The sequence below is a fragment of the Hyaena hyaena genome, unplaced genomic scaffold (genome assembly GCF_003009895.1).
Source record: "Hyaena hyaena isolate Hyena2069 unplaced genomic scaffold, ASM300989v1 scaffold_519, whole genome shotgun sequence".
Lineage (NCBI taxonomy): Eukaryota > Metazoa > Chordata > Mammalia > Carnivora > Hyaenidae > Hyaena > Hyaena hyaena.
In genome coordinates, this window is record NW_024081154.1 from 243,695 (window position 1) to 269,505 (window position 25,811).

Genomic DNA, 25,811 nt, shown 5'->3' on the forward strand with positions numbered 1-25,811 from the left:
TCTGTTCATACAGACTTGGCCTTGTTCCAGAAAAAATTTAACATGGTTTTCTAAGAATGTATAAAAATGTAAAATAAATCAAAACGAAAATAGATTTAGCTTTTTGAAAGTATGCATGTGTGGAAAAATACATATTTTATGGGAAATAAATTAGAAAGGCATAGACCAGTATGTTAATGGCAGTATTATTATTATAGATAAATTTCTATTTTCTGGGTTTAAAATTATGTTTTTTCTTTCAAATTGTCTATAGATTTAGAACTAGAATACATTAGAATTAGACCATAAAAAGGTATAGGTTTTAAACAGGTGGGAAATATGTGGGGAAGAGAAAATGGAAAATGAAAGAACAGGAATAAGATTCATAAGTACACATAACAGAAGCCATAAAACAGAGACAGGTCACAAACACTGGTTCTACATTTGCTGAACCCTGAGGTCTACAGTCAGTTAGACAATCGAGCTGGATATGGCTGACCCAGGAACTAGCGACCTTTGCTTGCCATCAGTATTTACCAAGTGACTGGATTCTGAGAGATGTTAGTATTCCACAGAAAACAAAGTGAAGGGAGATATTCTGTGAATAAATGAGTTAGGAAATGATGAACTCTATTCATATCCTGGTGACTCACAAGGTACATTAACATAATTAGGGTTTTGAGAAATAATGGAGTAAAGAAGTACGCATAAATTGGTTTAACCAAGTGTTTCTCAAACAGATTTGCACGTGGAACCCTTTTTCTACTGCTAAACACTGTTTGGGCAACTCTCACACCAAACTGTTCAATATCAACCTTTAAAGCTTAAATGCAGATACCACTGGAGCAAAAACACAACCGAAAGCCAAACTTTACTTCAGACACTTGGTCAACAGAATGGAAGCTAAGTGGGCCTGAAGTCACACAAAGCATTTCATTAAATATGTACTATTATGCATTTGGAGCCCAATCTTTCGGTGCGGTGGAAATGAGCCAATAGGGGCTTTGTCCTGAGGCACGCCTAAAACACAACCCAGTAAGAGGCAGCAAGCACTGATTTCACACCTCAGCTCCAAATACTCCTCACTCTGCTTCGTATCCCCAGCTAGCCCAAATGTGGCCAACAGTCTCTCTGAAAGGTCAAGGCACCTAGGTTCAGAGCTTGGAGCCAGAAGTCAACATAGCACATCATGGAACAGCTAACTTTACTCTTGGCATTATCCCCAGATTCCCTGCTTCTCAGGAAGAGAACCCAGACATGCAGCCTCAAGTTGCTCAAGGGCAGGGCTAGTAGAGACAGAGGACAGATCCAAGCTGTAGTCTTCCTTATCCATTTCTCCTGCGTGGACAGCATTTATTGAAGACTCCATCTCCCAAGGATGATAGCAAGTGGAAAGGAAAGGGGAGGATGACGTTAGCAAGAATGAAATCAAATGTAATCTCAGACCATGCTCAGAAGAATCTAATTTACTTTCACTATCTAAATAGATCTTAATCTGGTAGGAGAACACATTTTAAATTATATTCATTGTCTTTTCAATTGTTCCCTATTTATATCTTGAGTCATATTCAGGCTTCATGGATGTGTATGGTCAAAAATTACTTTTTGTTTAGGGACATGTCATAACAAATAATAACAGGATGTCAGGTTTTCTATTTTTACATGAAATCATCAAAAATAATTTTGGGAATTCCGAGAGCTACAGTGGTAAATAATGTTAATGGAGATGCTTCACTACTAATCCGCAGTGAATAAAGGCTATGATGAGAATAAAAGCAGTGGTTTATTTATTTTTTATCTATTCCTCCACCCAAATTCTTCCCAAAGGAGTTGCAATTTGAATTCTCCAACAAAGCACCACCAATGCCAATGGACAGAACAGAAAGGAGGAAATATAAAAGAAGGCTTGCCCTATCCAAATAACAAGCACTAACCGAGCTCCACTTCTGTAATTCACTAAGTCTCATGCATTCACTTGCTCTGTTACAAGATCCATGAGTTTAAATAAAACACACTTGTAAAAACTGCTCCTGAAATACAAACTCAGAGTATAATAGTTTTCTTAAATTATGAAGCTAATTGATTTTTTTTAATGGACCATTCACTTGTTCCTTGACCCTAAAAGATTTTTATTCTAGGCCTCCTGCACATTGTAAATTCATTATGACCAACCTAGTTCCCAGAAGTATTGCATCATTAGAGGTAGAGAGATGGAGATTAAAAGCAAAACTGAGAGTGAACTGTGCCTTAGGCAAATTAATAATACAAGTGAAACCATTATGTAAAAATCATTGTTTGGCTGCAAAAACTTGACGATGCATTATTATAACAAGTATCTGGGAAAATGGTGATAGAGTTCTGCATTGAAGCACAGTAATCATCTTAAACTGGAAGAAAAGAATATTTCAAATACCAACTATGGTACAAGATAAATGAAGCTATCCCCTATGGGTGGCATCAAGATATAAGAGAAGTAGAATGTTTCTATGGCTTAGATTGTTCTCGACCTAAATCACATATTTGCCTGTGTATACATCTAGCTGGTATATGCTTTCTTCCTTTAGGGACAAGAAAGACCTTTAGGATAGAAGTTTATAGTACTGAGCAATTAAATGCCATATTATACACCCTAAGGAATATCATGTGCCCTGGCCTGACAACAGTGAGCTTATTAACAAGTTTGGGGAAGATTCAATCCAAAATTGAAGAGGATTTGAAAGAGTCCTATAAAGTAAGAAAATGGAAGGGGTTAAAAAAGAAATAAATAAAATCTAGGGAGGTACCAGAAGAAAAAACCCAGACTTGCAATATAAATTAAAAGTCCATAGTTCTCCCGCTTATATATTTAATACTCTGAAAAGCTATAGAGAATCAGAGTAACTATCCTAGCCCCAAACCTCAGATGTAGGCAAAAGGTGACTGGAAAAATATCCAGACCTTAATCTCTTGTAAAGTAAACCATCGTAGAATATTCTTTCTAGTTCTTTAATTCATTAAGCAGGAGACCAAAAGTGCTGGACTCTAGAACTGTTAGCAAGAATCTGGAATTGAAGATGCTGGACTCTAATCTTAGTTACGGACAATATTTAGTCTTTCAGCCTTGAGCCAGGCACCAGAAACTCCCTCGTATACCCCAGATTATTCAGAGTACAACAAGCATATTATTAGAGCATATATTCAGAACTGCCGCGGCAGCTCTGAAAGCGCACAGCGATGATACAGAGAGGGTCCCTGTGAGCCTGCAAACTCTAATGACAAAAATGTGAGGTGGCCTTCTCATCCCCTGGGAGGGACAAAAAGAGAAATTCTAATCACTTATCAAAATTTTTAGTATCTGCCTCAAGTAACTTTTCATTCATTTCACTGATATTTGGGTTCTTATGGAATGACTCAACAAGAGATAACAATCAAATTTAAGTGGAAAATGTCACAAAATATGATTGGGAAATAGAAAGAGAAGAAAGAAACAAATGTCAGGTTTGAGAGAAAAACAACATAGCCCCAAAGCAACAGCCTCTTCAATTGTTGTTATAAATCAAAATATTTTAAATGAGATATCAAAATTCAAAGTTTTATTTCCAGAGAAATGTTCTTAAAAATTATTATAAAATACTATAAACTCATAAATGAATGAAACAGAGTTGTATATATTTCTCTGAGATTTTAAAAGTGATTATAAATTCACCTTGATGTTTATTTAGCTTATCTAACAGGCCCCACCATCTCCTAGGCAAAGATCTTAATTAAAACCATTAAAATGCACTTAAGTGCCTCAAATAAATACATGTGTTTTTCTCTGAATCTTTCTTTACATTGTATTTATCCCAAGAAACACTAAAAACCACTGGAATACAAATTCTTCAACTGGAATACAAATTCTTCATATTCGATAAAAGAAAAAAGAGTAGAAAAGAAAAAAAAAAAGCTCTATCTGATGAGGTTTAATCAAATGACTGAAATCTACCTCTCCTGCTCCTGCTTCATTCGTATTCTCTCCTCTTCTGACGTAAGGGAGTCCTGTATTTTTATTTTACCCGTTTTCTCAATCTTGTCATCTTTTCGATGTTTGCCAAACCTGTTGATAACAAAAAATTCTAACTTGTCAATATATACAAAATGAGTTTTCATTCTTTTGTGACAAAGACATATGTACTCAATGAAATGTGAACTTCCTCAAAATGAGGGCCAAAAGGTCACCTGCAGATCACTATTTTTGCCCAATATTAATATTTTCAATCAATTTATTGGAATTACTTTTAACCAGAACTTTCCAGAGATAACACTTTTGAAAATGGCCTCAATACCCATTTTTCTTTTAGCAAAACACAAATAAACAACAACTTCATAGTTCATTCTTATTGAACAAACAATAAATGTAGAGGACTGAGTGCTGAATACTTCAAATGCTAGAGGCCAAAAATCTGCATTAGAATGGGTTTCTCTTAGGACTAAAGAATGGTAATCCACAATCATCTATTTAATAGTCTCCCCATAAACAACTATTCTTTACTTTCATAGTCAGGTTTATTGGAAACATTCATCATAGTTTAAAAACTGACAAACAAGGCCATGTTTGCAAGGTTTAAAGTACAAAGGATAATTTACACTGCTCTAACACTTTGAGCTTATTAAATTGAAAGCTTTAAGGCATTCTCATCAAATACTATTCTGAAATCTGATGAGAAGCAATTGGTGAATGTGGAATCTATATCCGATCAAAAACAAACATGAGGAACAGATACATGATTCAAAACCCCAGTCCACACAAACTTTCATGGATGGTCACTGAGCTGGCAGCTCTGTGAAAACAGTAATACCCTCTTCTGGCATCCAAAGTATCTTAGAAGCCTAGGCTTGCTATTAATTCTTTGTCTTGTTCTTTTCTTTTTCTTTTCTTTTTTTAATGTTTATTTATTTTTGAGAGACAGAGTGCAAGTGGGGGATGGGCAGAGAGAGAGAGAGGGAGACACAGAATCCGAAGCAGGCTCCAGGCTCTCAGATGTCAGCACAGAGCCTGATACGGAGCTCGAACTCAGGGACTGCGAGATCATGACTTGAGATGAAGTCTGATGCTTAACGGACTGAGCCACCGGGTGCCCCATTTTGTTCCTTTTCTCTACAACAGACCATGTTTTCTGAACACATGTTCATACATGTACTACATACCCTCAACTACTACTCATCTTAGAGATTTGGTCACCAGATATTTCAAAAAAGAAATCTTTTAAGACAATTCCTCAACTAAGCATTCATAAATATATAAAATATGTTATTTCTTTCTGAAGACAAAGTAGGAGTCTGGCTTATGTTGACAATCATATTGAAAAGAAGAAGAGTTAAAAAAAACAAAAAGTTAGTCCAAAACTGATATAAAAGAGAAAAATACTTCAACTAATGGCTTGGTTGGTAGCATAGGTCTTTCTTTTAGTAATATAAATCTAATTTCAAATACTAATTTACAGTACATGGGAATGTACATGTCTACATGGGACTATCTCATACATTAAATAAAGTAACACTGTTTGCAAAGGAGTTTATAAATAAGAAAAGGAGATGGGGTGCCTACATAGCTCAGTTAGTTGAGTCTCTGACTCTTGATTTCAGCTTAGGTCATGGTACCAGGGTCATGGGATGAAGCCCACATGGGGCTCTGCACTCAGTGTGGAGCCTGCTGAGGAGTCTCTCTCTCACTCTTCCTCTGCCCTCTACCCCACTTGTGCTCTCTCTCTCTCTCTCTCTAAAATAAAGAAATAAAGTAAAATAAATAAGAGAGAATTCTTAAAATGTTAAAACAGAAAAAAAGCTAAAATACCACTACCATTCCTTAAAAATTATGTAGAGAGCATTCACAAGTGCCTATAAATTTAACTTCTATAAAGCAAATCTATCCTTAAATTATAATGGTGTTTAGAAATTGGAAGATCATTGCATTTGAAAAAAAAGAAAAAAAGAATCCCCAAGAACCTGAGCCTGGAATCTGACCACTTCTTGCAAGGGAAAAATACACTATGCTTTTAAAACTAATAGATACAAAGCATTAAAAATAAAAACTTTCTCTTTCCTTATTTCTGTCAATATATCAATAACGCCTAAGAGGCATAATGACTGACTTTATAGAATGAATAAATAAATGAAAGAGTGAACATAAAAAACGGATACATCTCAGTAGGAGCCAACATCTAAAACATAATGTTCATTCATTTGACAAAAATTTATTAAGCATCTACAGGGGGTTCAGGCAAAAGTACAGAGCTGGACAAATTAATTTGAGCATCATCAGCATGTAGATGGTATTTAAAGCCCCCATGAGTTCCCAGACTGAAAATTCTGCAATACTGAGGCATCTGGAAATATAAAATGTATTAAATTCTAACTTCACGAAAAGTGCAAGTTCAAATCTTAACACAAGATATTTACTTATAAGAGGGATTCCTAAAGAAAGGTAAATCATTTTAACTATTCAGTTTTTCAGTTCATAAATATCCCTTAAATGTTACAACACTGCCATACTGACCTGGTTTGTTCTGTCTTTTATACTTATTTTTTTCATTTTTGAGAGAGAGAGAGAGGAAGAGAGAGAGAGAGGCAAAGAATTTTAAGCAGACTCTGCAACATATGTACAAGGCTGGACACGGCACTCAAACAGGAACGTGGAGACCATGACTGAGCCAAAAATCAAAAGTCAGTTGCTTAAAGGACTGAGCCACCCAACCGTCTGTTTTGCTTCTAAAATGTGCTGGTTCACATTCCAGATTACATACATTCAAAACTGTATTTTATTTAAAAAACCCTATGCCATGACACAAGATGTACAGTTGATCCTTGAACAACATGGACCCACTTATACCCAGACTTTTTTCGATAAATACAGTATAGTACTGTATTTCCTCTTTCTTATGATTTTTTTAAATAATATTCTCTTTTCTCTAGCTCACTTTATGGTAAGAATACAGTATATAGTACATGTAATACACAAAATATGTGGTAGTCCATTGCTTGTGTTATTGGTAAGGGTTCTGGTCAATAGCACGCTATTTCTAGTTAGGTTTCAGGGGAGTCAAAAGTTACACATTGATTTTCATCTGCAGAGGGTATTGGCTCCCCAATCGCCGTGTTGTTCAAGAGTCAAATGTATATTTCTCTGTACCAAGAGGCACAGTTTAATCTTATAAGAAGATCATGTACATCTTCCCTTTGAGTTAATAATATGAGGAAAAGTTGAGAGTGTTTGACGTTTCCATGATTTACAGGTTTAGATATTTTTGGTCCCAAACCTAACATTGAGTTTAATTAGCTATTTTGGATTTTTATTTTTTAATGATCTTGGTCCTAGTTTGTGGAGAAAGTTTTAGTTTTATATCTCTATCAACTTTTATCCTAAGTACACATGATTTTAAAAAAAAGCGAATCCTGATTCATATTTAAGAACTGCATTTGTTCTCACTTATTTGATATTAAAATATTAGTTTCTTATGCTGCCTCTGAATCACCAGAATATGATATTTTATTATTTGTAAATTTATTATCAAACTATTAAATAGTATACTTCCTTTTTAAAATTATAAATTCAAGATGAATATAGTAAAAAGTAAAGAAACCACAGATAAAATGTTTATAGGTTTGCATTTGGACATTTCCCCTAATTCATGGTTTAGTTAATAAATTATATGATTTCTTTAAGGCGTACTATAAATGCACAGCATATTACTTTATAATTGGGATAAAAATGAATCCCTCAGCTGTAGGGATTTATTATTTGAGAGAATAAAATGAAGGCTGTAGGGTAAAAAAATATACCAACCACTCTAGAGTGTAAAAAGAAACAGAAGGTAGCTACACCTTCATTCACTCTTATTGCCAATATAGTATAGTGTTCTCTTAATTTATAGTTGTTTAATTCTTCCTGCAAAGAGGGGCAAAGTCACTGAAAAATTTTAGTTACATATGTATTCTCAAAGTCAGTTTCAGAGCTAAAATCACTAATCAACCTATCAAAACAACCATTCCATAGCAAGCTGTTTAAAACCTGGAAGATGTCAATTACATTTATTTTGTCATCTTTTAAAAGTCACAGATGAATTTCAAATGGGTCACTTTCCAAAGAACAGCAAAGCTGAAAAAATATTGTACTAATGGTATGCCCAGGAAGCAAACCCATTCTCAGCAAAGAATCAGTTTTAGGAATTGCTTTCTGACTAACCTCTAGATAGGCTCAAACAGAAAGTTCCAACATCCAATGGGTGTGACGCGGGAATGGAAAGTTGTTCTGGAACCCCAGTATGTTGGGAAAAATTTGCTAGTCATATCTTAGGGCATATTAACATAGAAGAATGACTTTTAAAAAAAAAAACAGACAAAAAGAAAAATAGAAAGCTTGAGAGAAAAAGTTGATAGAGAAAAATGTCACAGGTTCTTGCTACATGAAGAAAGTACAGTGAAAAAATGCCACCAAGCCACTGAAGACTCCTTCACAGAAGGAGACACTGGATGAGCCCTGTCTTATCAGTGTAGAATTGATTGTAACATTTCTTAAACATATGGCTTTTTTCATAAAGAATACAGCAGTGTTTTCATTCAGCTAAAGTAATCTCCAAGTAATCTGCTAAATGGGTTTTACTATGACGTGTTACAAATGAGATCATTGCTGTCTGGCAGATCGGCCACATATATTACTATCGTAAAGAATAATGGGCAAAACATGCACTTGTTGATGAACGGAAAAAGAAAAAAAACAATGACAGGATTGCAACAAAATTCTCGTGTCTTCATATAGAAAGAACTTTCATTAAAAATCTACTGTAAGAGTTTCGTGCTACTGAACCATCATTTCAGTTTTTAATAAATTAACTCAATTCTCTCTGCAGTATAAATAACATTGAAATATCTTACTATATTTTATATTGCTAATAAAATTAGAGATCCTCAGAAAAAATTATGCTGAGTGATATCATGCACAGCATCCTGCTATAAATAAAATAAAAATATAATTGGATTTGTAATGAAATGGATTTTCCTAATATCGTATTTGAAAACATGATACAGTAGAAGTCTTAAAAATCTTCTGCCATACTTAAAAATAGATGAACATAATACCCAGCACAAATTATGTTGTGAGCTTGGTGGAATAATTTTTGAAATAAGATTTTCTTCCAAAATAATCACTGAAATGTCACCTAAAAATTTGGTATTTCTCACTGCTAATTACCAAGGTCTTTATGTCTAAGGAGGGCTTTGCTACAATACTTGCCTTACTATTTACACTAACAAGCATGTAGGTTAAGTGATACTGCTTGCCTGGGAGAGTGTTGAAATGGCTCAAATACAAATTTAGTGTCAGAGACTAGAAGCCACCCATCCTCCCCCAACACCCAACTTCAAAACTAGACTGGTCAACATGGTCATCTAACTCAACACCCTGCCCTGTATTTTGCCCCTCATTTCTATACATTTGTACCATCACATGATTCAATCATGTCCTTTCTCCAGTAACTCATTATTAACATAGGAGTCGTTGCTTCTGGTGAACACAGCCATTGTGCTAACCTGTCTTTGACCGCTACCTGCTGTGATGATGCTGCCATTTACCCTAAAGATCTTTGAGAGATACCAGCTGTGTCATGAGCTGGATTCAAGATTCTGTACAGGAAAACTGATACCCTGTAGTGTGTTATTCCTTTGTTCCAATCAAACTCTCTGCAATGCCTGAGGAACATACCATTCACTCAAATCAAAGCAAAATAATGAGCTGTTAACACTATTCCTCTATAGTCTTCTGTGTCATACTTTTCCTAAATGTTTTTTGATCCAAGTTTCTCTAGAAAATCTTTTCAACTGATTCTGGTTCAATCTTTTCTCACATTCTTGGTTTTAGCATTGATTTCTCTCATCTCATCACTCTTATACAATTATGAACTTATTTCTGCCTTAAAGTCTCAAACTGTTCTAAATGTTAATTGAAAAAAATTTGTAGATGTTTCATTGCAACAGTAAAATTCCATGTACACTGAAGGAATATGTGCACATATTTCTGAAAAATCAGTTTAAAGATTGGTCCCCTGTTCAATGTATGGATTTGACAAACAAGGAAACTGAGGCCCAAGAGGTATGCAGAGCTGCCCAAAGTCACACTGAAAACTAGGAAAAGAATTCAGGTCAACTTATAGTTAGCTTAGGAGATTTCAATGGGCCTGTGCTTGAATACATCTAGAGACACTGAAATTCTCAGACCTACAAAGTTCACTTTGTGTAAATCCTAAGTGAGACATATAATTGAACACCTGTTGAATGCTCTTTTGATTACTTAATTACATTCCACTAGAATTTATTGAATTTTTATTATGTATGTTATCTCATTTATTTTCACAACCAGCATGTGAGGTAGGTGTTATCATCCTCCTCTTTAGGGGGAACCTCAGGGGAATTTAATGATTTTACAGGCCATATAGCAAGTAAGTAGCAAAGCCAGACTGCAGACCCAAGACTCTTAACCACACCCAGCCACCTCACAAATTTGAAGAGCCAAAGACAGTCAGTCACTCTTATGCTTTTATACTTACAGCAGCTGGTTAAAACATCTTTGTTGGAATAAATAAGATAAATCTTGCATTTCCTGTAGCAATGAGGTCCAAAGGACATTGTTCCCAAATGGAACTTGTCTATGAAGGCCAGGAATCTAGACACAAGGTCAAGAACTGATCTCACCCATTGGAAAGGATCATAAAAACTACCCACATACCTAGGATACTGCCGATATTTCTAAATGCAATGATACTCCCTAAGTCAAAATTGTCTTTACTGACATATGCAAATACTTCCAGGCAACAGCAGAAACATGTCAAATTGTCCGAACCCAATCAGAGGGTAAAACAGCAAGAATTCACTGCATGCATTTATCTTTTATAATAATGTGGCTCAGAGTTTCTGGCTCTATTTTTTTGTGCCTCAGCCTCCATTTTAAAAATAACAGAAAAAAAAAAAACCAAGTCACTTCTAATATGTCCTTCCCATACAGGATCTTACATATTTTAGTGACATTTTAAGAAATCACTACCATGATAACGTACTGATTTGCTCAGCAGTAGATTGTAAGATTGTGGCAATGCTGGATGAATCAGGGAAGAGAAGGCTGATTATGAAAAGCAGAAAGCTCCTATTTAGGCAAAAAAAACATCTTGGTAATCAACAATGATGAGAAGGGAAGCTTAGAAAGGGTACATGACAACTTGATAGTGCTTTTATAAAATGGGATGCAGTTTTAACTTGGCGGAGTTTGGCAGGGGTTCTCTTTAAAAGGAAATTCACAAACTTGACAACCATTATTTGATTGTGTACAGTTTTCATCAGTGCTACTCTGATTAGATTTAATAAATTTGGGTTGCCTGACATCCAGAAAAAAGAAGTAACCTTCTTTTTTTTGTTTAAAGAAAATACAGCTTCTACTTAACCAAGCTAGAACAGGCTTTAGACATGCAGTATACCCTTAATGGACAACACACCCTTTTCAGGACTCCCATTAAGTGTCCTTATAAGTGCACTCCTCCGCTGATGTAGCCTGCGTTATCTAATCAAGGATGCACTGATACGTCTAGTAACCCGACACTTCAGGAGTTCTGGAAGGATATGGCACAAGAAAATATTAAAATAACAATGAAGAAATTGAACCCAGCATATTATCAATTTTAATTTTACATGAATCACTGTAAGTTCCAAATATCTTATTAATAAAACCCAAATCCAAACACACACACACACACACACATACACACACGACCACAGGATCCAAATGGAAAGACTTAAGGAAAAAAAAAACCAAGCAAACAGTAATCCTTCAAAACACAAGATAAATACATAAATAACTCTGAAATAATATTTATAATCTCTACTTAGAGCCATTCAAGTAAAATGACAGAAGATGAGTAGAAGTATATCTTAATTATAATGTTAAAGCTTTTTAGGCATCAGCTGGTTCAGGGACTGCATGACATATTTTCTGTAGCAAATAAATTCTCTTTGTAAAGAGGGGTCAAATAGTAATTACTGTTCCATACAAGATTTTTATAAGGCTTGATACACCTTTTTTTTTTTCTCCAACATATACCCACATAGGTAATCAAACCACACAAACCCCGTATTTGCATGGAGATGCAAATAGTATGCAAAGTGTATTTTTTGCTTCCTCCTTAACTACATCAACTTTATAATTTTATATATATATCACATATAAAATAAACATATACATACCTAAACATGGTAAAAACAACACACAATTCTGATTTTTCTAAATGCTTAATTTGGCATTGAAATCGGCAATGTCCACTTATAATAATTTGAGAGTGCCTTTCACACAACTACTTCTCTAGATCCTTTCTTTACTACTATACTCCTAATTCTTGCACTGTTCATTTTAATGCATTATTGTTTCATAATACAATACTCCAAATTGCAAATTACATTTGGCTCAAGAAGTGATTATGAAAAATACTATCACTGCTGCCTTTGCTCGAATAACTCTGATAATAATGAGAGATTGATTGAGCTCTAAGCAGCCCAAGTGATGAGAAGGGTCAATTTGAACATTTCTATTAAGCTTCTTTTGTTAAACCCAACACTTTGCCAGGTCAGAGGCAAATAATCATACCCTACATCTGGTTACCATGGTTTTCCTTTTCCTAACGCATCAGAACAATTTAGCAAGTGGTACTGCCCCTAAGAAATGCTAATGAGACCTAAGTCAAAAAACACATCTATTCAAAAAGGCACTTGAAAAAAGAAAAAGTAAAAGGTGGAAAGATATTTTACTATACACTTTTTTTCTATTAGGACAAGAATCAGCTGCATTTAGTACCAAATATAATCCTAATAATTTCTGTTGCCATCTGCCTATCTGATACTCAAATTGCATCCAGGTTGCAAACACTTATGTGGCAATGCAAACACAGGCACAATTTAAGAATATCTCTTTTGAGTTGGAAATATTCACCCTCAATTAAATATGCATTGCAATTCAAATTCAAAGTTTTAACTACTGATAGGAGATATTTAGTTTATAGGTACAGCTGAAACACTCTCAAATATGTTCTATGCTTTTATGTTTACAGAGCAGATGAAAGTGACAAAGACAGAAATTATAGTCATTGAAGTTTGGGGGAGGGAAGGGGAATAGACCTTTGGTATAGCTCCTGGAAACTTTGAAAGATTAAAACTTCCCCAAAGATCTCATTATCTGTAAAGTTAAGGTGTCAGTCAGCACTTTTTTCTGTTGATGATAGGGAACAATTTCTGTTGATTCAATTTCTTAGTGAATGCTCTCTACAGAGTAAATTAAGAGGCATAGACTTTCATTTTTTTATCTTTTGCATATTCAGATTTAATATTAGAGAGCTGACACATTTTATAAGGCCCAGTAGAAGTTCTGCAGGGTGTGAGCTGGAGGCCACACCTAATTCTTGGAGCAGAACAAAGCCGGGCAGGATTCCCACAGGCCTCCAAACCCAAACCCACTCTACCTGAGTCACACCATCCACTTAAGGAACAAAGGCCTAAAGGTCACATTTGGGTAAACTCAGTGTTCCTGCAACACACCTTGGTCCAGATGAGTTTAACACTACAGAAGGTGACCGTGTGACACCACAAAATGACAACGGCTCTTCTCAGGAAAGGTTCTTTACTCTTCTGTGCTGTGATTCACTCCTCCAGGATGTACACTATTTATGACTCAACTGTGGTTTAAAACCCAGCTGGTAACTGGGATCTGAAGTCTTGGGATGGTTTCAGGGACAGAGTGACAAGGGCTTAGAACCAGGAGACGTGCTTAGCATCTCATCTCCAATCAGCACAGCCCCCAAGGAAAGGGAAACATGAAATTTGACAAATGGCAAACCACCATATTTTTCCTTATTTGACTAAATAGTTCAACAAGCGTTTAAATATAGAACTTGTTGATTTGTGCATTGGCCTGGAATTCCTCTCATCCCAGCTTATTTCCATCCCCTAAGAGCTGTCTCGTCTGCACTGCCTGCTGTGTGGTCTGAGGTTCCACGGAATCACTGGTGAACAAAAGCCAAAATGTGGAGCTCCGTAAGAGTGCGCCCTGTTTGTCCAATAAACCATCCTGGAATCAGAGCCAATACCACGGATATCAGTTTAAATTTTCAAGTCTCCCCAGTTACGGTTGCTTTTACAGGATTTCATTATGCTGCTTTTCCTTGGCTGAGGTTTGAAACTGTCTGGCCTAAACGAGTGTGTATAATCATGGGGTATTAGCAAATCTCACTTTGTTGAGGATAGTATATAAAGTATATAAATAGATCTATTTCTACATCTAAAGGATAGATAGAAATAGCCTATACACCTTTTTTAGCAAATGCACTCAGAATATGTATCTAGACACTAATAAACTAATGCAGGAATAATTAATCTGAGGGAAGAGAAGCCCATGAGAAAAGAACTTAATGAATAATATGAGCTGACAGACATACAACACCTTGAAATTCCAAAAAAGTTTCCATACATATTCTTTCCTTTAGTTCTTCAAGGAACATGAGAAGACTGACGGGTTACATGTCGGAGGGGGTAGAGCTGGGTTGGGAAGAGAAAGCTTCAAATCTACATCCCCAATTCTTTCTACCACAGAATAACATGTCCCTCTTAGAGTGACCTCAGCCTCTTTGAATGTCTCTTAGGTTCTTCATGTTATTTTATATGTTGGCAGTTCATAAAGTAAAATCTTTATTTATTACACTGAAATCATATTAAAAATAAACTTTAAGAAGGATCACTCACTATGTAAGCATCTTCAATGGCAAAACACCAAGTGGAGTGTAAAATACTAGAAAGTTTTCAGTGTAATTTTAACTCTTAAGCACTAAACACACCCACTAAAACACACGGGTCAGTGTTCCTCCATACCGAGTGACAACTAAAACAAGCTGCTGATGGGGGATCCAAGGACAACCAAGCCTAAGATACTGAAGCATTTGGGTAGCTTATCTGAAGATCAGGAACTCAAGCACATGTCACATAGCAGTCGATTTGGGTAGGGACAAGATTTTTTCAACTGGCATTATTGAAACTTTGGCCCAGACAATCCTGTGTAGAGGTGTGGTGGGGTTAGGGGAGGGGGATGGGCTCTCTCTGGCACCATAGAATGTTCAGGAGCATCCATGGCCTGTACCCACCACATGCCACTGGCACCCCTCCCTGCTGGTGACAACCAAGTGAGTTATCAGACACTGCCAAAAGTCCCCTATGGAGCAAAACTCTGAGGGTTAAGAACCACTGAGCTACGATTTAAGATAAGCAACTAAGTTCAATGCAATAACTTCATTATTTACAAAGAATAAGAGGGCTCAAAGAACAGTAAAATGTATCTTGGTCCTCACCCAAGAATGCCCCATTTATTTAAGGACTACTTCCTAAACACTAAAGAAGGAAGTCTCTTTCTACTGAGATAGTTAAGATTGAATGTAGATAACCATCTAAGTCCCAGAAAACAAAATCTAACATGCTGCAACTCAAAAATACATTTGGGGAATGTAACCATAAAAACCAGGAGGTTAAAACAGCACCAAAGTCAGTATAATCAACATTAGTACACTGATTAAGAGCTCGTACTCCAAAATCAGAAAGATGTAGGTTATTTGAGGTCTGACAATTGGCACTATTAAATATAAAAATACTATCTATAAAAAACTAGTAGAAGCAAAGATTAAACGCAATCATGTTATGTAGCACACTGTTGGCAGAAATTATCACTCGATAAATAATAGATATGATTTTCTAACAAAAACCTTCATATATTCATTTCTTCCTCCATTTCTAGGTAGCTTCTCTAGGCTAAGTTGGGAAGACGATGACCATTTCAAGTGGTAGAAATAATAAGGTTTTCTAGTATTTGTGGTCCATTCCCTGTATGATCTGGCCAGTTATGGCTGGTCTCGGCCAGCACAGTAGAATGAGGATGAACAGCAGCCCAGTGCTGTAAAGCAGCTTCAATTTCAGAGGCCTGAGGCCACCTGTCTTCAGAAACAGTGACTCAGATTGGTTTTCCAGGAGCAGACTCCCCATAGCAGATGCTGCCTATCCAATATCCATCCTCCTTCCCCTCCTTGGAAGTAGAACCCTGATTTGGCAGGGAGAGGAAATGTGCCTCATTGAGATAAAACTACTTTCTCTTGACTCCTTTGAGAACAGTAACAGAAGATAGTAGAAGACAGCAGTTAAGAGTGTAAACATTTGGAGCCAGATTTCTGGGTCAAAATCCCAGCTTTTCCTCTTCCTACCTATGTGATACACAGTCACATGACTCATGCTGCTTGGACAAGTCATTTAACCTCTTGGAGCCTCAATTTCCTCTTTAGTAAAATGCAACCACTCTCATATGTTTTATTGAGAATAAAGGAATTATACATTCACTCTGTATTGGCACAAATAGGCTCTCAATAAATACTATTTTATTATCACTGTTATTGATAAATTCTGGCCATAGAAATTGATATGGGACTTCGAGAATAATTAGCAGAAAGGGGGCTGACTTCACTGAAAGTTCCCCTTTCCCTTTCCTGCCTCTTCTTGCTTAGAATTCTGACAAGATGGCTAGAGTTGTAACCAGGAAGTGACCACAAGGATAGAAATACATGTTTAAGACCCTTGTGTTCCTAGTGGCATTATTCACAAAAGCCAAAAGATAGACACAAACCGAGTGTCTATGGATGGATGAATGGATAAACAAAATGTGAGCTACAGGGACAATGGAACAGTATTCGGCCTTGAAAAGGGAAATCTGACACTTAACAACACGGATGAACCTTTGGGACATCATGCTAAGTGAAATAAGCCAGTGACAAAAACATAAATACTGTATGATTCCACTTATACAAAATATCTAGAAGAGTCAAATTCAGGAGACAGAAAGGAGAATGGTGGTTGTTATGCGTCAGGGAAGGGAAATGGGGTTGGTATTGAAAGGATACAGAGTTTCAGTTGTTTGAGATGAAGAGGGTTCTGGAGGTGGACGGTAGTGATGCTTCCCACAGCAATGTGAATGTAGTTAATGGCCCTGAACAGCACACTAAAAGATGGTTAAGGTGCTAAATAAGACTGTTTTTACCACAGTTAAAACCAATAAGGAAAAACATAGTAAGCATGACTGAATAAGCAGGAGGCAGGGACTTTGCTGACACTCTGGGCCCACCATGCAAGCGTTGGACTGCCAATCTCCAGACTTCTTTCAGAGACAAATGAGCCCTATTTTGTTTAAATGACAGTTACTTGGGCCTGCGCTACAACCAAAACAATATATTACAGATAAAATCATGGAGATGAGAAGGCAAGAAACTTTGTAAATGATTCCATCTTCACATCCATCCTTCACTATTCAGCGCCCCAGGTCCCAGCAACTAATTTACTCCTGAAGACATCACATTCAAAGTCCACCCACGGTGGCCAACACCCTTCCAAGAGCAGAACTAATTGAGACAACTGAAAATAACCACCCAAATGAAGCCTCCTCTCTTCAGGCCAACACTGCTATTCCAGCTGAAAGACTTTCAGTATGAAAACGAGAAGAAAACAACATTCCATGAGTCAGAAATGATTTTCATTTTCTCCCCATTGTTTCTGATGCTATTTGGGTATTCTACAGTTGGTGACTAGAGATGCCTTCACACACTCTATTATTTTGGCTGTTAATAAGTGTCTTCTCTCTAAATTAGATGGCTGCCTTTCAGCTGCATGTGTATACAGCAGCAGAGGACACTTCTAAATGAAAAGGTATTTTCCCATGCTGACCAGAATACCTGGAAATAGTATGAACATTCTGCTTAGTGAATTACATAATTTCCATCTCATAAGAAAAATACTGTTCAAAGGAATTTTGTCAGACGAAATAGAATAAGGGTCTACTCTAAGAGTAGCACAAAAATTTTTATCACAAAGGTAATAAGACCCATATAGATAAAATTATATTTAAATAAGGGACCTTTCCAAAAAAAGAGTTCCATAGGGAAAATGTTATATATATTTCTCTATTTGCTCATTAAAATTGAGAGGGCAGATCTAAAATCTTAGAAGTAACCTATTTAAAGACCGTAATGGTATCTATGACCAAACAATAGCTAACTAGCTTCATTTTCTACTTTTTAAAAGATAATACTTCATTTATAACATTTTATTATTGAAAATATAAAAGAAATCGAAATTGTGTCACAGCAGGAAATACATAATTCTCTACTTCCATGGGAAATATATTTCCAGCAAGAAATCTAGTTGAAATGATTTTGAACGCAACAATGACTATAAAGTGCATAATACATAGAATGATTGATGATATTAAATATGCCTGTAAAAAATAATAAAAAGGTTTTAAAAATGATGCAGATAGGCAGAGCACAGCCAGGAACCCTTCAGAAAAGGCAACAAACTAAAAATAATAGGCACACGCTCAATATACCAATTTCAATAGTTTACATAAAGCATTAATAGTTTGAATGTATCCACAACTTTATATCCCCTTGGATAGAACATAAAAGATGAACAGTGTTGCCTTGAAACACAAAGATATCTGTAAATTTCAGTCTATTCAAGTTTTTTTTTTTTTTTTTTTTTTTTTTTTTGAAGCTACAGGAATGGAGGCACTCATGAAACTCGAGAAAATTGGTTCTGAGAAACACGGTCTGAAAATGTATGCAAGCATAGAGTAAGGACCCTACTTACGTGTTAAATGGTTAAATGTCACAATTTTTTTTTTTTTAATTTTTTTAAATGTTTTATTTATTTCTAGGAGAGAGAGAGACAGTGTGAGCAGGGGAGGGTCAGAGAGAGAGGGAGTCACAGACTGAAACAGGCTCCAGGCTCTGAGCTGGCAGTCAGCACAGAGCCTGACGCAGGGCCCGAACCCACGAACTGCGAGATCATGACCTAAGCGAAAGTCGGACGCTTAACCGACTAAGCCACCCAGGCGCCCCAAATGTCACAATTTTTTTTAAAAAAGCTTTTAAAACAAGTAATTTTAAAGCTGGCATTTTGAGGAAGTAAGCTATTTATCTGACCCAGGTACTTCTCTGTTTTTGTAAACATGAGAGAAAACTGGAACTAAAGTATTATCATAATTTAGAGCAGCTGATGTCATTGGGATCACACCTACTCTGGTGACATGTTCAGCAGTGACACACCTGCCAACACATAGGGGAAAAGATAAAGTAGAGGGAGGGAACAAGAAATCCTCTCACCACTGAAGGAAGAAGTGATCCCAGAGTGGACAAAACCAATAATTAAATTTGCTTCTCTTCCAAGTTATATTTTGGTAACAATTTACTTAAAAAAATCTCTCATATCCTAATTTCTGTAATTCTTTGTGAAAATCTGCAATTGGGATTAATGTATCGCTTAAAATGTTACTTCTGTTGCTCGAAAATACAGAAATCTGGCAGGGGTTTCTGTGTGTAGAGAGTACTGGAAAAAAAGAGCTTGCTTCTTAAAACAGGGATTAACATATGATATCCTGAACTTAGAACAAGTATTATGTCAAGAGATTCTGTTTCTACTGGCATCACACAGAAACACTAAGGTATTTGATGTAAGATAGGTAACCATTCAAAATTGGTCCAGCGACATCTACTGAGACTAGTAATTCCTATGCAGCCAAGGCCATGAGTACTTGTGACTCCTCAGCAGAAACGCTGTTGATCACATCCTTCTAATTAATAAAAAAACATTCTTGCCTTGGTGTTAATGACCATAATCTTCTGGTTTCCTTCTATTGGTAGCAGCCTCTCCTAGGTCACCAAAAGCTTCCACACCCCATTCCCCACCCTAAGCTGAAGGGTCCTCAGAACTCTGGCCTTCACCTGTTCCTGCTTCCCTGCACCCACATGTCCCAGACAGCCCTTCCACGAATACTACCATGGCTTCAAATGTCACCTTTTCTGACTTGGACTTCAAATCTCACAGCCCCTCCCCCCACATCTGCTCATTAGCCACCCTTACAGGGTGTATTGCAGACACGCACAAGTCAGAGTCCCCATGTCCCATTTCCGCCAATACCATGTTCCTGCAGGGTTTTCTAGTTCCTGTACCACTATCAATCTCGTTCACCAGGCCAAAACCATAGGAATTATTTCTGGTTTTTTTTCCTCTCTTAATTTTTATACCTATCAAATCACCAGGCCCACTAGATTCCTCCTGAGAAACACGTATCATATCTCTGTCCCCAAGGCCACCACCATGGCTGGCATCACTGTTGCAACAGCTGCCCAGTAGAGTTCTTGGCACACGCTCTGGGCGGCCCTTTAGTTCACACACTGCTGTTATAGCCATCTTTTAATTTAAAAAAAAATGTAAATTTATCAAGCCATTCTCTTCAATGGCTTCTCTTTATTCTTAACATCAGGTACAAACTATATCATGAGTCCATTATGAGTAGCCACCTGCATCCCCAAAAGCTCCTCCCCCACCCCTCCCAAACCCCAGCCCAGCCTTGCAAACCTACAGCATTTCCACCATCTAAATAATATTTTTCAATTGTGCATTGCAACCCATTAAAGGGTGTAAAATTGATTCAGTAGGACTCACCTAGCACTTTTTTTTAAAAAAGTGAATTACAGAATAATAGTAACATCAAGAGCAGCTAACATTTATATAGTGCTTTCTTTCTCTGTATGAGGAGGGGTTCTAAGGTGCTTTGTATATATTATTAACTCACTTTGGCTTCAAAACAATGGTGTGAGGCAGGTACCACTCTTATCCATACTTTACAACTGAGAAAAGTAAAGCACAAAGAGGTTAGTTAACTTGCTCCAAGCACAAGACTATTGAGCGTACAGCTGGGGTTTGGATCTAGGCGATCTAACTTCAGAGTCCAGGCTCTTAACCACTACCCGCCGGGGCCTTCCAGCCAGGTGCATCAGAGCACACCACACAGAGGAAGGGCAAGTATTACTTGGTGAAGCATTTGCTTTAGTTGCTTGTGTGTGTGTGTGTGTGTGTGTGTGTGTGTGTGTGTGTCTGCTGGACTGCAAGGTAAAAGAGGTTTCTTACCGAGGATCAGGTCAAGAGTCTGAGTCCCAGTAATGCAAAATGCTCCTTTTCCCTAAAACTCCCTTGAAAAAGAGAACTCAAAACATCTTTTGAATATCATTGTAACACCATCTTCTGGAGAGAGATCTCCTGACTCCTAGTCTGGGCTGCTTGCACTGGCCCAAAGCCCCGCTGTCCCCTCAAGGGTCACCGTGGTGGTGTCTCATCTTCTCTGTCACACCCAAATCCCTGACACATAGGATGGTGTCCAGCATACAGTAGGCCTCCAGTGAACACTTGTCAGATGTACAAATTGATGGTTTTACTTCTAAATTACTAAGAAATCATATACACTACATAACCAGCCTTGAGAAAAACTCTACTTGCTTACCACTAGAAATGATTTCTGCCAGCTAAGCAGTAAAACCCTCAGAAGCTACCGGAACACCCTGGTTATTCTTTGCATAAGGCATGTGGGTGCATGTTTTCCTGGGCTTGCCGCAGAGTAGGTACTACCATAGCTGGCAGAGTGAGGGAAGTGGGGACTGGATATGATGGGAGAAGGAAGCAGTTCCCGGGAGCAGTGATCAGGGCCAGGCACCCACCCCACCCCCTCCACCCCCACTCAGGAAACCAGCTCTTCCTGCCAGGGGCACCCATGTAAGACATGTGCAGTACCAGGCTACACTTCACAGGCTGCAGACTTCCTGGGCTCCAGATCTGAGGCTCTCACCAGCCCATTTGCAGAGGAGCAGTGAAAGTTAATCTTTAATAGGATACTTGGCATTAAGTGCTGAAATATGATTGCCCATCAGGAGATTTACTGCTCATTTGCAAATACTTACCTGAATGTTGGGATGCACCAAACCAGATTTATTTTCAGGCAATCACCTTTCCCCCAGTGTGGCTAGGACAACTATATGTATAGCAGACAACGTTCTACATAAATGATTATCAGTGCTTTGTTACTATGCTCTAAGCATCTGCTGTTGCTATGTCCTAGAAAGATCATCAAAGGAAAATGTCCACCCTGTTAGAATACCTTTCTACAGTGGCTCCAGAGTTTACTTTCTGAAAACTTCCAGAGGCACCTGGGTGGCTCAGTCGGTTAAGCATCCAACTTCAGCTCAGGTCATGATCTCACGGTTCGTGGGTTTGAGCCCCGTGTCGGGCTTTGTGCTGACAGCTCAGAGCCTGGAGCCTGCTTTGGATTCTGTGTCTCATTCTCTCTCTGCCTCCCCCACTTGTGCTCTGTCTCTCAAAAATAAATAAATGTAAAAACAAAACAAAACAAAAAAACTCTTAAAAAAAAAAAAAACCTTCCAGAATCAACCTATCCTAGGATTAAATTGATGCTATGATTTTCTCAATTAAAAAAATTTTTTTAACACTATACCCTAAAAAGAAATACAAGAAAAAAAAAGAAAAGAAACCTGAAATTCTAGTAAACTTGGGATGCCTTCCTAATGACTAAAGCATTTATAAAAGCACGGATTAGATAAAAGATTATTTCTCTATAAGCAGCAGTGGAAATCTGCCAAGGCCAGGTATGAAGATCAAGACAGACACAGTGCACTGTGGTGCCCGAGAGGCAGGCAGCCCCAAGCTCGACTTGTCTTCGAAGAGGCAGGGCCCTAAAGGCTGAGCCACAGTCTCTATGGCACATTCAAGGCTCTGGCAAGTTTGCTGATCCAGGTGACACTGACCGAGCGTGGGAGAAAGTGACAAGAAGATAGGAAACATCAGAAGATTCACAGAGGAAATAAAGACTGTGAAAACCTTCTGAGAAAAAGAATGGCCTCGGGATTATTTTAATAGGAGAAAATAAAAGAAATAGCAGGAGTGGAGCAAGATTTGTGGTACATGAAGGTATACGGTAAGGGAAAAATGAGGAATAAAAACAGTAAAGGACTTAAAGCATTTATAGGACTATATGGCCATCTTGAAAGAAGAGAGCAGGGGCAATGTTAATCTTGTATTTTTTCCCCCTAAATCATCACTGATATTCAGGATACAGTGTAGACAGGTTTGAAGGTCAGGTGTGGGGGAAGAAAGGTGGCAACTAGTAATTTTTAAATTAACAATAAAATTTCCTGAGTCCTTAAGAAATATTTTGGGAGAGTAAAGGACCATAGACAGAGGATGTTAAGAAATCAAATAGGAACAAAAATTAAAAGTCAAGCTTAAAGGATACTAACTTCCACATTTCCCAGCTAGCAACAGGGATCTCTATGTTTTCATAGCTACATAGCAATGCCACTGCACATGATTAACCTCAGAGCAATCTTGGCTCTCATACTGGTTTTAGGGCAGCACAACACATTGGAAGAGGCTAGGAAGGGTCACTTGGTCCAGCAGAGTGGGTAGGAACATGGCCCTAAGGGTGGACCAATGTTCAAATTTAGTGTAGCTCTACCACTGGACCCCTCTGTGACCTTGGCCATCAGTACCTCCCTGACCTCTGTGTTCAGTTTATCTACAAAATGGGACTAAAGAGAGTACCTACCCTACAGGGATATTAATGAAGATTCAATAGGTCATTGAAATAATGTTCTTAGAAGACTGTTCCCCAATATCAACATTCCATAAATGGAATGTGCTAGTGCTAATTATAGTACTGGTGGAAATACAACACATAAGGAATGCTTTTTCTCTTTAGGGAAGTCCTCATGACCAGCATGTTACCCAACAAAATCAGAAACATGTGCCAAGAGGTGATAATGGATAACTCAAGAGTTAGAAACAGAAGGAAAAAAGAGAAACTTCACTACAGAAAGTAGGGATATTATGCAGTTAGTGTCAGTTCAGTTCAAAGTCCCTATTCCTTTGGACAAAGAATTAATTGTAAACTTGTTCTTTTCTTTTCCTTTCTTTTTAAGGACTGAAACTGTTATGTAAACCAGAGAGAAAGAGCCATTTTCAACACAGAAGAGATGTAAGTTATAATTATTCAAGATGGTATTGAAGGAGAAACTAACGAGGTGCAACTGTCCCCACCCCCAAACTACATGTCATGTAAGAATCAGGAACGTCCCAGGCCCTTGGAGCGGCTGGGCCCTCGATGCTCGGCTAAGGGTCCTCCCCTCTAGGGCAGGTAGGGAAAAGAGAAAGCTCCAGAGTGCCATCTATGGGTGGTGGCACCTGCCGGTGCCAAGGTACTTAAACCTATGTGAGCATGGTCTTCAGAAGGGAGGGGCCCTTTCACCAGCTCATTCTCTGCAGCTGCTGCTCCAGAAGCTGGTGAAAAGAAAAACAATGGTTCTGACTTCTGTTATGGACAGAATCTTACAGCATCTCCTGAGCCTGATAGTCTAAGGCTTAGGAAGGCATTAATAGAGCAGTTTTAGCATTTAATCCTTGCTTGCGTGCCTCAACTATACAACCCAAAGCCTGAAGGCTGGGGACTCTTGGCATGAAAGGTTTAATTTGGAAATTACATCTTTTTTAAAGTGTGATGTAACAGAGAATACGTAAATCATTTATGGCTACCAAGAGCAGGGAAAATGGTAACTTAAACAATAAACCAAATGACATGATGTAGACCTCTAGAGTGTGAAAAGGCCTGCTCTCTGGGGACTGTCTGCTCAGTTACAGACAGGCTTCAGAAGTGACATCATTGGGGCGCCTGGGTGGCTTAGTCGGTTAAGCGTCCGACTTTCGCTTAGGTCATGATCTCGCGGTTCGTGGGTTCGAGTCCCGCATCGGGCTCTGTGCGGACTGCCAGCTCAGAGCCTGGAGCCTGTTTCAGTCTGTGACTCCCTCTCTCTCTGACCCTCCCCTGCTCATGCTGTCTCTCTCTCTCTCTCCTAGAAATAAATANACCCTCCCCTGCTCATGCTGTCTCTCTCTCTCTCTCCTAGAAATAAATAAAACATTTAAAAAAAAAAAAAAAAAAAAAAAAGAAGTGACATCATCTTCCAAAGATGGGAGCAAGTACCAGCCCTGCCCTGGTGTGATGGCTTGTCATAAATTGCAGAATTACTCCAGGCCGAAATTCCGCACATACACTGTCACCACTTACTTTAGGAACTTTATTTATTTATTCATTTGACAAACACATCCGAGCCTGGGTTTCACCAGAAGCAGATCCTGAGACAAGAATTCGAGGCAGTGGGATAACAGAATGGTAGGGAGTGGAGACATGCCTGGGGGCGGGAGGAAAAGATGCCCAAAAGGAGTGTTCTCAAGCCTGCTACCCCTGTGGCCAAGGGAGCTCAGGCCCGCAGCAAAGCCTGGGAGCAGTTGGAAGAGGCTGCTTGACCTCCCCACCTGGAACGTGCACAGGAATCTCTAGGGCTGTCGGGCTGCAAATTCTGATGGCAGGAGGTCTGGGCTGGGGCCTAGGATTCTGCATTTCCGACAGGCTCCCAGGTCCTGCTGAGCTCCAGGTCTGAGGACCACACCACCTGAGCACGTAACCCTGTAGGCCACAGGGATGGGAGTGCTCTGGGAGTGGCTTGGTGAGTTGTTGGGTGATGGCTGCTCTAAGGCAGTGTTGCCGCAGGGCTTTCCTGGCAGTCCTGCACACAGCAGAGCTTCCTCGCATGGCCTGAGAGGTCTCAGGCATAGAGGCAGAGCCGGGCTGGAGGTTGGGCATACGGGCCACCTGGCATCTGTTGCACCAACTGGGCACTGACTGTGCACCAGGCTGTCTGCTGGAGACATAGAGAAAAGGGTTCCCAAACCCTGATGGCTGTCAACCAATGATTAAACCAAGTGTGACACATCTGGTATCAGGCGGCGGTAAGTGCAAAGGAGAAAAGTAAGGCCAAAAAGTGGGAAAGGAAGTGTCGTGGTGGGAGGGAGTGCTGTTTGGGAGG

At 38.3% G+C, this 25,811-nt stretch overlaps 1 protein-coding gene across 13 annotated transcripts in view; it reads right to left on the reverse strand.

The window, feature by feature from the left end:
* PARD3 (par-3 family cell polarity regulator) overlaps positions 1-25,811 on the reverse strand; it is a 673,368-nt gene that overhangs the window by 169,463 nt on the left and 478,094 nt on the right. For 10 of the 13 annotated variants that reach the window (XM_039255311.1, XM_039255306.1, XM_039255304.1 and 7 more), the window contains one exon: positions 3,944-4,054. The exons of the other annotated variants lie outside the window; for them this stretch is intronic. In XM_039255311.1, coding sequence (XP_039111242.1) covers positions 3,944-4,054 — 111 coding nt within the window. The remainder of the gene's footprint in view (positions 1-3,943; positions 4,055-25,811) is intronic. 13 annotated transcript variants of the gene reach the window in all.